Source organism: Labrus bergylta, chromosome 9 (assembly GCF_963930695.1).
Source record: "Labrus bergylta chromosome 9, fLabBer1.1, whole genome shotgun sequence".
NCBI lineage: Eukaryota > Metazoa > Chordata > Actinopteri > Labriformes > Labridae > Labrus > Labrus bergylta.
The window spans coordinates 29,165,983-29,182,961 of record NC_089203.1 but is presented as its reverse complement, the minus strand read 5'-3'; the positions used below and the strand labels follow the sequence as shown (position 1 = coordinate 29,182,961).

Genomic DNA, 16,979 nt, shown 5'->3' with positions numbered 1-16,979 from the left:
GTAGTAACACTTAAAACAGCGAGGAATATACATTCATAATCCTGGTAATTAAATTATGTTAAATGTACAATATGTAGAAATTCATAAAAAATGGACTAAACCAATTTTAAATATATAATATTTTGTTGAGTACTTACACTACCTCAAATATTTCCAAGTATATCAAAGCCAGAGAAATCTGTTTTTTAATGTGTTGTCGTAGCCGCCATAACAGACACAACATCGTTGCCGTGGAAACACCAGATGTTCTGTCAAAGGCCGCCGCATAGAGAGACTGCAAGTTGCCGTCCTGTTGCTGTTTGTGCTGCTGTGATGAAAACGTCATGTAAATTATACTCGGATACATCAGCTCGTCTGTAAACATATTCTCTTCCTCAGGTCGGTTTCAGACGGTTTTCATGACTACAGTCAACTCAGAGTTTGTTTTCATGAGGCGTGAGGGGGCGTAGCAGAGAGAATCACTCCCATGATTCCCCGCCAGCCTTGACGTCATCTTTCGTTATTGTTTTGATTGAGAGCCCCCTGGTGGTTGAATTGACATACTGTGCCTTTAAATAGATATCATCCACAGGTAATCAGAGCAGTCTAACCCTAGAAAAATTAACAATGTGTGTGTGTAAACGCAGTACAGTCACAGACGGTATAATATACATTAAAACAAATGTAGCACAGAACATGGCTTGTTTTCTCTCCTATATGTTTGGGAATGCAGAGCAGCAGTCTCTCTTTATTTCCTCCATGCAAACATTGATTTAGGGGGGTAAACAAGGAGTAACGAGCTATCCCTGCCAAGTGAAACCAGTGAAGCGTTGCATCTGCTCTCAGCGCACCTGCTCAGCACCTGAACCTGCGTCTGACTGAAGCTGTAGGCTAGACGGAGCACTGCAGCAGAAAGCAGCGTAACAACACATACCAGCAATCCCCGAGCAGGTTTCACAGGCTGCAGAGGAGCAGATGCAGACAGATCCCCTGGCTATAGCAGGCGGTAGCTACACAGATGTACTGAGTCTATAGTGAACACTCAGGATGGGGATGAGTCAGTAGGCTGCTCACCAGGTTGATGCACACTTGGCTCCAGAAATGGTATTTGTAAGGGCTCAGATTTAAATCCAATGATGAGGCTATTTTTAGAGACATTAGATGAACTGTTAAGCCGTCGATTGTTGGCTGATACACACAGAGATGACTCATATATTGTTTTTTAAATAATGAGCACATAATTAATTAAAAATGAATTAAAAAATAGATTTTAAAAAAGAGTAAGAAGTGGTTTAAAGCAGTGGTTCTCAACCCGTGGGTCTGGACCCATAATGGGGTCGCTGAGCTGTTTTCAGTGGATCTCGGGTGTGCCTGAAAAAATCTACTTTATCCATTCTGTATTTTAATTTTTGTATTTCAATTTTTAGTTTATATTTTTCGTCTACCTTGCACTGTCTTTGCTTACATGCTCCTGCTCCATGTCCCTTTGAATTAACCCCCGCAGGGACAAATTAAGTTTATTGAATTGAAATGAAGCATGCATCAGGAAATAAGAAGTAAAGGGATATGTGAGGGATATGGAAATGTGTTGCAGGTGAGCAAAGCCCCCATTTTAACATTGAATAAACTTAAAGTAAATTTACATTTTACATTTTTTGGGGGGGAAAAACTGTAAAAAAAAAAAGGGAATTGGACCGTTCAGTAAGATAGTTGATTTATAATAGTTGTACTCAATTTGCATTACTCAGGATTTATTTATGATATTTAAAAAGACACACGAGAAACGTGTTTTAATCAAAACCACAATTCCACCTTAACCAGGCCCTCCATTGAACTCCTCAGCCTCTCCAAGCTTATTCTGTTGATTCAAGGGCCCGCCATGAGAGCCAATTAAAATCCTCACCAAACCCTTTTCTAGAAGCAGCAGGACGCTTTCATCACCAATAAATCCAAGATGGACCGACGCCACGCTACCTGCATAGCTCCAAATGGCAGACAGACAAAGAAAGAAGCCAGCCCGGTAACTTCAAGTGGCTAAAAAGCCGCCTAAATGATCAGGAAAGTAAATATTGCACTTTTCTTTTATCAGCCAGAGAGGCAGAAAAACAACTCCTAATGAATACTCTGTTTGTAATTGATGAGTATTTGGGCAAGCACTTGCTAACACTTAAGCCAAAAGCAACCTTAATAATCTGGTTATTTTCCCCACACATCCTGTTATTGAGGTTTTTTTTTACTCCCTAGTGGCCAAAAAATTAATCAATGCAGCTTTGAATCAGTGAGGACACAAAATCCAGGCTCAAAGAAATACAAACAGACTTTGAATTAGCGGACCGAAAAAATACATTAAAAGCAGATTTAGTGTTCAGGAATGTGATGAACAGCGGACCCTAGCAACCTTTCTTTTGACTTGCAAACTACTCAGGGTTAATACAAGGGCCAGGTGGAATCAACACTGTGATTTAAACCCTCTTGGAGTGAAAGCAGGGGGGCCAGGGGAGGGGTATTAACCTGGAGGAAGTTGACTTCTTTGTGTTTTTTCGGCTTGAGGGGGAAGTAATAAAACAGTTCATCCAGGGAGGCCTAAGCCTCCTGGCAAAGTGCATACATCTCGATTAGCCGACGTGAACCTCCCACACACACCACCTATAAACTCATCCCAATCCAACAATACCAGAGAAAAACAGCCAAGAGACCAATGGATGCCCCATGGACAGAGGAGGACCTCTCAGAGCCAAATAATTCTTCCTCTTGACTGAACTTGATTACAAGTGAGCGCAGATCCTTTAGAAAAAGCCAAAAACTTTGTTGCTTAACTTGTTTGGTTTGTATCCGCCCAGACAGACGCTCAATAGGAGATGCAGGAAGTCTATATTTGAGAAAGGTGGAAAGGCTGTTTCACTTAAATGTTGTCTTGTCTTCCAAGCTGTGAATACAACCAACCATCAATATCTCTCATTGGGCTCTTTCATGCTCAGTTAAGTAAATGCATTGATTTGTGCCCCTGGTCTCTGAACAGTTTGTAATTTAGACGTGGCCACAATGAACACAGTGTCCAGCATTGACAAGCTTCTGTGCAACAATTGCCCGGGACATAAAAGTAGTGTCTCGTTAATTAGTACCCTTTGGTCTTTGATTTTGTTGGGCTTTCTTTCTTTCTTTTTTCCCCCACCTTGAATGTGAAATCCAGCTCACCTGTTGTCACTCACGTTGGCCTTTCTTCCATCAAAGGATGGCCCCTAAGTGTCTAACACTTGAGTGAAGCCCATCTTTACAACGAGAGAATGTCATGGAGGTGAAGCTAAGAGCTTTCGCAGTCAAGTGTTGTGGAAAATGGCCATTGTCTGAGTGCTTCCATCACCATCGACAGGACGTCGGACGTTCGAATGCCTGGAAATGTCATTCAAGTGACACATCAGACATTTTGGAAACACTTCAATTTGCAAACGGCAGAAGCTCAGTGAGAGTGGAAGACTTGCATGCCCACACACAGACAAACCGAGCTGAGACGAAACTCAGATTAATCATAGTGCACAGTTTTAATTTGCAAATGCAAACATGTCTAGAAAATAAATAAGAGCTAATCCCATAAAGGTAGATAATAATGGGCCCTATATTGGGGTGGAACACTGTTGATTCTTCTTTAGCAACAAACTGCTAATTTCTTGCATTAGGGCTTGTAGAAATTAACCAAGAAAATTGCTGTTGTTATCATCATTATAAACGTCTCAGTTCCTTTTAGCCTCTTTGGATTCATTCACAAGGTGGTGATTGACCACGCTATGTTCATGGCGTACAATTTGAAAGTTTTCTCACTGTGGTGTGTGGTATTGCAAAATACAAAAGTACACTTCCTGCCCAAAACAAGATGGACAGAGAAGAGAGACAAAGGTTGAATCTCGCTGTATAAGATGGAGACTAAGTGGAACATTTAGAGGATGTAAATATATTTAATCAAGTAGTTTATTAGATCATTAAACACTCTGATTTTGGCACACATCAATGCCAACCAGATGAAGAAAAAATGCAGGATTCAGTTCAACTATTCAACCCTTTTTAAAAAAAAAATGTATACCTGTTAAAACACGTTAACCAACATGCCATTTAAAGTTCAGAAAATGCACTTTACCGTGGTTTCCTAACACTAATTTGTGTTTCTAGTCACATATTGCTAGTCTGTAAACCCCCCCCCCCCCCCATGATGAGAAAAGTCCATCCTCTCCGTCTTCTGCCTGCTCCGCTTTTCAGAAAATGTGTGCTCAAACAGGCAGTTTGGAGATTTTCCCTTCATGACATCACAAAGGGCAGTAGCCCCTCCCCCAGGTGGGTGACACTCCCACAGCTAGGTGTTTGTTCTGCCCTCTGAGTCTGCCTTCTCACCGTAAACAATAGGACATGGAGCAAGAAAGCCCGAATACACCCTAGCCCTTCCAGAGAGGGGGAGTGGTCAGACACAGCTCATTTACATATTTAAAGGTACAGACACAGAAACAGCCTGTTCTGAGCAGGGCTGAAATAGAGGGGTTTATAGACATGATCAAATACAGGATCAGAGTGGATTTAGAACAAGAAACTTCACACACATGTTTTGAGGAGCTCTGAGACTTATTTAAACTGAAGAAGAGGAGGAGGATATGTGCCCTTTAAGTTAAAGTCTAATTTTCTCTGAGCCTTTAATTACCTCATTGCCTCATTTCCAATATAACATTTGTAACACAACTACCAAATGGCATCCCCCTTTTATAAAAGACTATATCCTGGGGAATGAAGAAACTCTTCTAAAGAGCCGCCAATGGGGACCTCGGGTAATTTGGAAATGACCCCCTAACGTCAGTGCTTGGTGCATCACAGTCTCACAGGAAAAGCAAAGCCTGTTATTACTCCTATTTACTGACAGTTCTGATTGAACATTGTGAGACGCTGCATGATGACCACCTTGTCTCTGGTGGCAGCATCTCACTTTAGAGCCACGGAAAACTTCATTAAAAAATAAATACCACCCCAAATTAAGGACGTGAATACTATCATCAGAGGACTTCTTTGTGTGCTGAAATATGGTAGACTAATTTCCCTGGATTTTCACTTCACAAATTACAGACATGGTTGATTCAAACGGGATTAAAAACACAGACGTCCTCTGCAATTATTACAAATTACCAAATGTCCCCAGGTTATTCTTATTCTCATCCTGTGCGGATAGGGCTTCAGAAAGACTGTAGCTGAAATTAACTGAACTTTTCATTTGTGGAAGAAAGCACATGAACGTTTACAGAGTTAATCAACACGGTGTCATTGCCATTGCTTCATTAATCTCAACAACATTTAAAAAAAATATTTCACAAGAGCTTTTTACCTGAGTGTGAGATGGCGCAAGACCTTTCCGTCCATAAACTCCAATCAGTGCGTTCTTCTGTACCGAGATGTTGAACTTGATGAAGCGAGGCTGCTCCATGTTTACTTGAGAGCGCCAGAAGACCCCCGGTGGGACGCTCTGAGCCACCCGCTTCCCTATGTCCACCTGTCCGGTATCGATGGAGTTGTTCTCCTGGTGGAGCACATTGGTTGTTCTCCCTGGAAGACAATAAAAAAACACCCACATTCCACATTACTGTATGTAAGGAGTTTAAGATTCATTTCTGAAAAAGCACAGTGATACGGGATGAATCAGTCATGACAGAGCCTTTCAGCTAAACCCTGCACACTCACATCTCAAACACAATCTTGAATTTTGTGCCAGTCTTTGATCTTTCAATATCACTAAATGCCGGATCTATCTTCTGATTTATAATTCACAATCTCATCCATGCCAGGACCTTACACAATGAGGTAGTCATACGCAAATGAGCGATGACTCAGAAAGACAGGATTGAACATTATGTTTCTCTGTAGTCCATGATGCACTGCTCACCACCCCCCAACCCCCCCTCAAAAAAAGACCAAATATAATTGGCCTTTTATAAGAATACCTTCCTCTCACATCTTCCCTATGTTGTCGGTGACTCACAGAGGCTACATCTCAGATAAGGTCTAAATGGAATCTGTCACAAATACTGAGCATTATGTCGCCAGAGTAATAACAGCAAATCAAAATAGTTTTTACCAATCGTGACCTTAAACTATGTCCTCACTCGACAAAAGGATGTTCTTATTATGACTCATGCTTATATGAAAAACTGAAGCCTGCAATGTGCAGTTTAACGATCAGACCTCATTGTTAAGAAGAAGAAGAATCTGTGAAGCCTTTGCAGTCTCGAGCTCTATTATAGAGGTAACGCAGCTGTGCTCTTTACAATTTACCGTGCTGATGACTTTTACATGTGAGGGTGGATGATGCAGACTTGTCCCGGTGCATAATAACAACTCAACCTTTGCTCCCCCGTCTCGTAAGAAGTGTTTAAAGTGCGTGCACCTGTGTGTAAACAGAGGACGATGAGCGTACCTGTTTGTGCCAGACATCCACTATTTGCTACCCTCAGTGTTGGTGTGCGTGGTAATGAGGCCATCGCCTGTCACTTCGGCTTCAGTCAAAGTGAAGACACGAAGCCAAGTTTGCCTCCAGGGAGAATTATAACTGCCTATTGATTGCCTTTAAACAGTCCAAAACCTGCCTCATGCTATCTTAATTAGTAGTACTTATGAGGATTTAAATCTAGCCGAGTTTAAACAATTGAGCTTTTGCCTGCCCCGCTCAACTCAATTAATGCTTTCATGGTCGTGCATGCTAAATACCTGGGCCGGCTTACGGATTAAATTGGTGGCTTTTGCTGTAAAGGTGAGCTCGGATCGCACTGCTTGCTTGTTGTTGAATACACAACGGTCCAAGATTATGATTAGGCAGTACAAAGCTGTCTGGAGGAAGTTAATTAATATTCAGGAGGTGAAAGATCCCAATAAACTCTTAAGGCTGACTGGGCATCGAGCAAGCAAATATTTCACTCTGTCATTCCTCAGGCCAAATGGCGTCCAGTGGCAATTTGTCTCTCTTAATCGTCATTTTACCCTTTAACTTGTTTTAATTAATTTGTATTTTAGTGTTTAAAGATCCTTTAACCTTTGTTTTAAAGTAAGTTAATTACCTGCAGCCTCATTGGACTCACTTCTGACCAGGTCAGGGGAGCGGTATCTCTCCTCCGCAGCTTCATGGTAGAGTCAGGTTTCATGTTTGCTTTTGCTACTACGTTTGTTAATCTGTCATTAGGGGACAAAAACTTGTTGCAACGTTTACACCCGATCCACATATGGTATTATAATGTGATCTGTATCAGGACTCTTCTCATCCAAACTGGCCTATTTAAGATATGCATCTTAAATACTGTTATAATGCAGGGTAATCACCCCCTAACCCTAACCCTAACTCACAGGTTTTATGTTTTTCCGTTGATCTTTATTTTTTTTCAAAATACCTGAGTTTGCAAAATGTGCCTCCTCAATCAAAAACCGACCACTACATTTGCGCTAATTAATCTGAAGGTAGAAGATAGCAAACTTGATCTTCATCAGACTGCATCATAATGGTATAAAAAAATGTGTAAAAAGTGTAAGCGTGCCGTGTGAGACAGCTTGTTTGATCGATGGGAATGCTCGTATAACAACAACAAAGATATTGTGATTAATTCAGCAGCCTTAAACACAATTTAAGCTCAATCTACCTCCAGAGCTACTCAGGCTGCTCTGGAAAATTAAAGGAACAACATGCAAGATATGTAGAGACTGAAATGATAAAGTGAGCTTACTATCTGATCAGACATTAAGGAAACATGCTATGTTGAAGTGCTGGCTTCTCTGACAACAATGCAGCAGCCAGTATGTCCTCCTTCTAACTTTAGATTCTGCTCCTGAATGCTCTGGATTTGTTTGGACCAGAGAAGGTAGGCGGTTTTAAAGCACCCCCAAACATGGCCATTTTGGAGATCCCTCGGTTTGTCAGATATGAGAGCAGTTATCAGGTCAACAGGTGTTGCAGCGATGGAAGCGGTCAAGAGAAGTGGTTCAGATAGAAGTGATTGTACCCGACCTAAAAAGCCTCTGCATGTTTCTAATAAGCTCCACGAGCAGAAACGTGCTCAAACTAGGATCAATATTGGAGATGCTTTTGAAAAATGGAGAGAGGTTAGAACACAGAAAGGTTTACAGACCCATGCAGAGCTGGATAAACACTGAAGCTTCAGAGTCCACCACATGGTGACCTGAGTGAGCATGGACTCTACAGAGGAGGGGGCGGGGGTTGAATGAATGATTTCTTTCAACAGGCAAAAACTTGAGCAGGAACCTGACTCATATGAGAACATCTGTGTGCCCGGGTTGTGCTGGTAATTAGGCTGATGATTAATTTCCGATCCATAGGGCGGTCCAATGATTCTCTAAATGCTGGCTAAACAAACTCTTGGTTCCTGTTATAACATGAAGTATTCATGTATTTGGCCATGATTTTTTTTCAGACCTGAATTCCCGTGCCTACTTGTGATTTATGTTTTTGGCCTGCAGCGGGACAAATATCTCTACAGGGTCAATAAAGATGCAGCTGAGAGAATTTGCCATTATAAAGCCGTCAGCTTGCACGAGTTATTAGAGTCATTTTGTAAAAGAAAAGCTTAACCTTGCTAGCGCAGTATATTTGAAAAAATCAGTGGAACTAACCTTGACCAAAATAAACAGAAGAAAAAATAAAACAAACATCTTTTGCAATATCACTGTAAATGTTAACTATTCATTCAGAGGTCAGGCTTTTATTTCCTCACCATCAGCCGCCAGAGCTGTCACTACGCTCGTCTGTGTGGGCCCCGTCTTCCCGACTCCTCCGTTTTCAAACGCCGGCTGGTTGTCCAACTCTTGGAGCTGCCAATTGAGGCCGAAAAGGTGCATTGCTGTGAAATACACAAAAAAACTGCGTGGGCTCGTAGAAATGGATAAACAAATAAGCAAACAGCCACACCAAAAACAATCAGGCCACTTAAGCACAAAGGACCCGTGGGGGGGGGGACGGGAGGACGGGGGGACGGGGGCGACAAAGGATGGATCCAATGCAAGCAGAGAAAAAAACAGAAAGACTGCTTAACTCCACGCATTTCAGTTCATGTTTTGTTTTTCTTAAAGGCTACTCTGCAAACGGGTGGCTTTTCAGTAAACACAGCACTGATAGAGGCCAGACAAAGTCATCTCAATCAATACTTAGGAACCCTGTTGCTCTCGCATGTTTCCTTGGAGAGCGTTGTTCATTAACGTTCCTGAGTGTCTGCTGCACACAAACAGCTACTGCTTCAACGAGAGCCAACAGACCAGACACAGCGGAAAGACTCTCAGAGAGGCTAATACAAAGCAGGACGGACACGGGGACACAGCTTTGTGTTTGTGAAAGAGTGAGACAAGGGGGAAAGAGACGGGAAGTGAGAGACTTTTAGGAGGCAGTGTAAGGCACTTTATTGAGACAGACAGTCGCAGCAGCAGGAGGAGGAAGTGAGAGGGGTTAGTATCTGCAACACTCCTCTAGTCCTCTTACATAACTAAACTGTACTTGGGGCTTTCATTCAGCCAAACCTGCTTTATTGTCACAGTATTGGATGCAATCAAACTGTGTTTTTGTTGTTTTGGGAGACTGAGGGGCTCCTGTGAGCGCAGCGAGAGGGCCAATCTCCTTCAAAGTCACCAGCCGGGGAACATGCTGAGGAAGCATCTTGATTTCCGACCATTTGATCTGCGAGAGGAACTTTTCTCCAACACTCTGCGCTCTCTGGGAAGATGGATATTGACTGCAGCAAAATAACTTGAGAGGTGGACGAGGGGCCAGAGAGAATATCAAATGTGAAGGAGACCAAAAAAACCGGAGGGATGGTAAAAGTCATCCTGAAAGTGTATCAGTTGCTGCTTTTGTAAAGAAACGGGGGCATGTTTGGTTTGTTGAAAATCTCCTGATGAATAAATCTGGCGTCAGTTTAGTCAGAAAAAACACACGCGGCTGTCCTTGGTAAATCAGAACACAGGTGCTCTGTAGCCTTGAATCAGATGATAGAGATTAAAACTGAGTGATAATGTTTGGCCTCACCGTGTCAGAATTCACTTCAGTTGCAACACCGTAAATTACAGTAATCAAAGGGGAATTGAGGTGCTTTTAATCCTTGGCTGTATTTTTACATATTTGGGGTCTAAATCGACTGATATTTGAAAAAAAAAACAAACAGAAATGCCCAGGAAGATTGCTTCAGCTGGCAGAGATGGATGGGCTTGCAATGGCTGCGACAAAATCCCTTTGATCAAATACCTCCAATCAAAGTACATCCTCTAAAAGTGTGTTGATGCATTGCACACTTTAAAGCCATTGACCAAAACAATAATTTTACCCTGCACAGCCCAGGAGGAGATGAGGGTCTACCGCATGCCTCAATCAGTGAGTTTGTCTAATTGCAGGATTTTGGGTTTTTTAAAATGCCATTTAGAACCGATGTAACACACAACATCATTCAAAAACTACAGCAGCAATAGACGGGAAATGTGTTCCGCCAGTTATGTTGTCGGATTTTTCTATATGTAAAATACACTTCACCATGTTCCTCTGACTCTAACATGTGTCTCTAGTTTGTCTACAAACCCCCCAATGATGAGAAAAGTCCATCCTGTCCGTCTTCTGCCTGCTCCACTTTTCAGAAAATGTGTGCTCAAACAGGCCGTTTGGAGATTTTCCCTTCATGACATCACAAAGGGCAGTAGCCCCTCCCCCAGGTGGGTGACACTCCCACAGCTAGGTGTTTGTTCTGCACCTCTGAGTCTGCCTTCTCACCGTAAACAATAGGACATGGTGGGAGAAAAACCCAAACCACCCAAGCCCTTCCAGAGAGGGGGCGTGGTCAGACACAGCTCAATTACATATTTAAAGGTACAGACACAGAAACAGCCTGTTCTGAGCAGGGCTGAAATAGAGGGGTTTATAGGCATGATAAAATACAGCTGTATGGATCTGGCCTATAAGGCTATAAAACATTTGAATTTAAATCTTAGCATAAATAAGTGTTATGAGTAGAAGAATATGAGATTGGACAGATTTGCCTTTAGGGATTATATTCCAGTCTTTAATGCTGACCTGTCTAACATTTCCTCCTGTGTTAATCATTTCTGCTTCATCAATGAGACTTTCCTGTGGATGTTAATATTGTGGTTTCAACATGTTCTAAATTACTCTCTTTAATCAGGTTCATTTACTGACATTAAAATTCATTCAAATGAAACACAGTGAGCCGCAGACAAACTCTTGGCCTAGTTAATTGGTAAAATTTTCACTCTGAAATACAAACTTTTTCAAATAGTTTGCAGTGTAAATATGTACATTTCTAAGACAAACTTGTTAAGAGTCTTTCAACTGAGGGAGGGCTCCAGAATCTCTAGAAAACACTGAGAGCTGAGCCGGGCGACAAATTGCGAGGATCAACCGAGGACACGGAGCATTAACCCGCGGTGAAACACCCTCGGCCTGAAAAGAGACTGACACCTTCTCTGCTGACATGATTGAAAGCTCTGAACTAGAGCAGGTTAGGGTATTATTAAAGTATAAATGTGGTATAATCTTCTTGACAAAACCTGTATTTGCAAAATTAGCATTTAGTCTTCTGTAGAAAAGAACCTTTTTAATGTTGAGGGAAGAATCTCTCCGATGACAGGCAGAGGGGCGGGACTACACACCTTATAAACGAGGACATAGAGAATAATAGACGAGGCTCTCAATGGAGCTGTTGACTTTCAGCTGACAGTGAAAGTCAGTTTTTTTATGTGAATATGTCCTTTAGGAAAAGTCTACAGCAGCTCTATGCTCAGACAAAAATTTGCATCAAACATTAGCATGCTAACATGCTCATGGCAATAATGCTAACATCCTTACATTTAGCATGATTATTAACTTTATTTTACCCTTTTAGCATGCTTACATTTGATAATAACCATTAAACAAAAAGTGCCCATAACAAGTCTAATTCTTTTTGATTGAGTGGCTGTGGATCAGTGGTGGAGTTGGTCATCTCTTAAACAGGAAGGTTGGGGGTTTGATCCCCAGCTCCAACCGCAGGTCACGCCTACACATTCACACTCTGATGGTAGAGGTTGCTGAGTAAAGTGACCATCAGAAGTAACTAATCCCATTCATACACATTCACACGCCGACAAAGCAGCGGTAAGATCTTGGGGTTAGGTGTCTTGCCCAAGGACACATCGGACATGTAGCTGCAGGAGCTGGGGATCAAACCCTGAACTTCCGGTGGAGAGACGACCGATTCTACCAACTGAGCCACAGCCGCCTCCTTGGGCAAGACACTTATAATTCAAGATACAATTCACTTAGCAGACACTTTTATCCAAAGCGACGTACATCAGAGAGTAAGAACAACACTAATCCATTCATACACCACCCCCTCACTTCACCCCAACATGCTCCCGCTGCTTAGACGTTTCTGAATGGGATAAGCTACTTCTGATAGCAGCCTCTGCCATCAGTGTGTGAATGTGTAGGTGTGACCTGCGGTGTGAAAATGCTTTGAGTAGTCAGGAGAATAGAAAAGAAATATACAAGCTCAAGTCCATTAAACATTCACCAAAGTCCAGAACGTAAGGAATACAAAAGAGAAATCCTTCCTGCATCTTATTCAATCTCAAGTGATCCAATCTCAATCTTGTAAAGCGTCTCGAGATAACACCGGTTATGAATTGGCGCTATACAAATAATGATTGATGGATTGATTCAAAGTCCCTCCTCAAAGTGTGGCTCTATGTTTGAAAATGTGGAAAAAAAACCTTTGTTCTGTACATCATAGATGGCACCTGATGCATCGCCTGATATTACCAAGGTTATTATAATTTATCCACAGAGTTCATTCAACACGACAAACTTCATCTAATTTCATCCGATAGTTATTAGGAGATTTCCCTCTGAAAGATGTCAGATTTGTGACGAGGTAACTGACCTTTAGTTATAGAGCAACATCTAAATCTCCAGACATCCGACAGTGTCCTCGACATCCTCTCTTTGGTGACTTTGAGCGCACGCCCTCAGGCAGGAGACGCACATTATCAAAGGGCAAGTCCAACAGGATGAAAGAGGCTTTTATAACTCCACCAACAAAATACTGAATTCTAATATTGACTCAGCAGATTAGGGGATTTTTCTGCTCCCCTCTGATGACTGACGATGGTTTTAGTTTTGGTTTAATGATGGTTTTAGTGTCAGTTTTATATACTCTTGATGTCCTGTCGTCACTTGATGCACTCTTTGATGCAATTTTTGTTTCTGATATTGAAGGTTTTTCCTCATGTCTGTTATCTCTTCATGTGTTTAATCTTTACCTGGCTGCAAAAGAAAATGACCTCTCAGGAACAATAAAGTTAAGAGTTGAACATTCCTGATTGAAGACTCAGTATCATTTAACACGTTCAGAAACCTCCACGGTCTCACACTCAAACCTTCCACCATCTCCAACTTCTCACCAGGGAGGTAACTACGTGCTGCGGTGGCCTCTAGAGTATCACACCCACCACAGAAACCCACAAGAGCCCTTCCCCTCTTCACCGCTCTTAGCACACCAGAGTCTGTATCTCCACTTACCTCATCAACAAATTGCTTGAGGTGAATAGCCCTCAATTTACGCATTTGCATAAGTTATTCCTGCAAGACCAGGCCAGTTCAATTAATATTTATGGGGCCATGAGCCATTCTCCTCCTGAGCAGGAAAGCTGGGAAAGCTGGCCTCTTATCTCAGAAGTCAAAAATCTGCCCCCTGGAACAGCTCTTCTCGTGATGGATTGGAGGTTGAATTTGCAAAGTTTACAACATGTTTGCTTGAGCTTTAACACCAACAAGAAGCATCAACACTCCTGAGCTGAAAAATCCTCCTGACTGCTCTCACAGCATATTACCCGTCTTGTTCTCATGATTCTTGTTGTTTTGTTGTTACCTGGAAAAACACAGCACTAATTACGCCACGAGTGAAAGCTGTATCTCCTTTTGTTGTAGGAAAACAAATCACACCGCTCAGGAGAGAAACCCACGGCACTAAAAAAACATAAAAAGAGTGGAAAACTTCTCAAGAGTTTTCAAAAATATGCAAAAGGATTGCCACTCTGGTAGCTGTCGCCACCGAGCATAATGAGTCCATTTACCAGATAGCGAGGTAGCCCATCTGGAGTCGGGGTGTGCCAACAGCAACTTGGAGCTCAACAGCCTCAAAATTATTGAGACAAACATTGTTTTACGCTGGAACCTGCCTGCACATCTTCCCAGAAACGTGCCCCCCGGGGGACTCCTCGATATGAGCTGCACAGCCCGGAGCGTGGCTAAGATGTTCCAGTTCTACTCCGGATAGAGTCTCCAACAACCTCAAACGGAAAGACAACATCTCCAACACGGCATCCACCGAGCCGAGTGTGTCTTTTTGGTCCTGAGGCAATTGAAGCAAGCTCAGCAGCACCTTTTTCTGAGTCTCTGTGGAGGTTTTCTTGATTTTATTATGAGTATTAGATTTCCATTAGAGGCTGTATTGTTTTTCCCAACACAGCACTCGTCCGTCACACAAGTGGGTCCACCTGTATTCCTAACTCTACTCCGGTTACTGGTACAGACACGTTGAAACCAAACGCACACCCACTAATTCAAGAATTTCATAAGAGCCGGCGCTTTAATCAAGCAGCCTTCACTGAAAAACACTCCGACAACAACAAATGGATTTTCTCTTTATCTAGTAAATTGAATTTTTGCGGTACAAAGTTGAAGCGTAATATTCTCTCCTCTTATTAAAAGAAACTGTGAGATGCACTTTCTTAAAAAAGCAAATTGATAACACATAATAAGTCAAGCTTCCCTTAAAAAAGACACTTTTAATCAATGAATTACTGTCATACGTCTGATATTCAAAAACACTTTCAGACAAAAGAACTCATCTCCTCATAAACGTTTGAATCAAACATGTGCTGTGAGGATAATGTTCCCCCTTTGACTGTGTTTGTGCAGCGTTCAATTGAAGGTGCATTTTCCAGAGCTGCAACATGCTGTGTCCTGCATCCAGCCACAGTGCTAACAACTGGACTCGCTCCTGATTAGCCTCCTTCTGTCTGAACAATTGCTGAAATCCTTCCAATCAGGCTAGTTTGCAGAGCTGGAACTGGAACGCCTCACCTCAGCAGGTTTTGCTTCATTTGAATTACAGGAGCTGCTGCTGCTGCTGTCGGCCAGCGTCGAGTTCAGCGATTATCCTGCATGTTATTCGTTGGATTTCTTCCATAAAAAAAACCAAAAAAAAAAAACCATTTAATCAGAGCTATTTGTTTCTTAGAGGGAGTGAGCTGCAGCACAAAACACAAACTGGAGTAATACGGCTCAGTCAAATTCAAAGACAGAGCCGTTTTAATAAATAACAGAAGCAGGTGTGCTCGTATTTGTCTCCGACTTTGTCTTTGCACTAATGGGACCGTGCGCGCTGACAGTGGGGAAGTATTATTAAAGTACGAGTGTGCATTGTATCTATTTGAGTCATTGCACCTGGCAGGTGAATTGGCGGCGGATGAAAGAGAGAGAGGAAGAGGTGGAAACACTCCGAGGCACCTGAGGCAAGTGGCAAAGGGCTGCATCTGTTTAACACACACACAAACGCACACACACAAACGCGCTGAAGCAGCAGTCACACACTCTGGAAAGTGGCCAAAAATACAATTCCCAAATATGTGACAGGTCTACAATTAAACAAGTGGGTGATTGTTGGGATGAAAACGTTGTAAATGAATCCAATCTGCTTGAGCTGTTAGTGACAACAGCTGAACAAATGACTTTTTCTGCTCCTTCTCCGCGTGTAAACGGAGCCGATCTGGCACCAGCAACCGGCGCAAATAAAAATAGCAACTGATCCCGTGCACACAGGAGGATCGTCTACGTTATAGAAAAAAAAAAAGTATGTATATATACATGCTGATTTTATGGTGCAGGATCATGAACGTCAACAAGCAACAAAACAGTTAAGTCAATAAAGGGATTGTGAATATTGATATGGATAAAGTGTATTTATGACCTCTCCTCCACGAGAGCACTCCCCCTCTCCGTTCAACAATAAACCAGCGGTTATAGGATCTTCCCAACAAGCCCATATTTCTCCTTTATACAACTTGTGTCACATTTCCCCCTGCCTCCAGGCTGGATGAATACTCATATATCCGCTCGGGGGAGAGAGGCGCAGTGTAAAGATTAAGGGCTTGGATGACAGGAGAGGGCAGGAGCAGAGATGAATCTGTAACGGGGTTTATTGCTGTGGTCAAGATTCTAAAGGTTAGCAAGAAGTCAGCTTTGACACACCGCTGTATAAAAAAAAGAAAAAAAAACTTCTCGAAGGGAATAACGCTCAAAGGAGAGGAGGATGAGCATTAGTTTATCTTCCTGACCGAGATAAAAGCATTTCCTGTTTGACAGAATGAGCGAGTTTTGGGGTTCTTGTACAACAAAGGGCTTTGTGGACCAAGGTCGTCTTTAAAGTTCAAGTGTTCATGTTGGTTTCCTTTTGTTAAAAGAGTTCCGATTCTCGACTTGTGTTTCATTTTGACGCTGCTATCTTTGCTCGCCATTTGAACCTCCAGCCCCACCCCCGTCTGTGTTTGAGCAGGAAACCCGAAGGACATCATTTGTCTTGTCGTTCTGTGAACTATAGGGATCAGAAGTGCGGGCATGATGCACAGCCTCCAATGTCAAGAGGGAAACGGGCAGGGACGTCTCGTTTGGAAACTGTGTCTGCATATCTGACTGAGAGCTTAGTCACACAGACGCCACTGAATCACATCAGGACGTCTGCAATTTCTGAAAAAAAGGGTGAAAAAAATGCAGTGAAATAGTCAAAACAGTCAAAACTGCACACAGATTAAGAGGCATGTCGCCCTCATTCACGCTCGACAGCTTGTCTGTCATTGGTTCCGTTTGACCGAACGACATGTCTAAAGATTGTCTAATGCCACCGCGGATAATGGAGTCGTGTACGTCTCCCTCGAAGTGAAAG

General features: G+C 42.4%; 1 protein-coding gene across 7 annotated transcripts in view; it reads right to left on the bottom strand.

The window, feature by feature from the left end:
* si:dkey-237h12.3 (teneurin-3) overlaps positions 1 to 16,979 on the bottom strand; it is a 182,805-nt gene that overhangs the window by 72,389 nt on the left and 93,437 nt on the right. For 6 of the 7 annotated variants that reach the window (XM_020645072.3, XM_065958446.1, XM_065958447.1 and 3 more), the window contains 2 exons: positions 8,718 to 8,843; positions 5,333 to 5,550 (listed from right to left, as the gene is read on the bottom strand). In XM_020645072.3, the coding sequence (XP_020500728.2) occupies positions 5,333 to 5,550; positions 8,718 to 8,843 (344 nt within the window). The remainder of the gene's footprint in view (positions 1 to 5,332; positions 5,551 to 8,717; positions 8,844 to 16,979) is intronic. The other variant, XM_065958451.1, reaches the window with a different exon arrangement.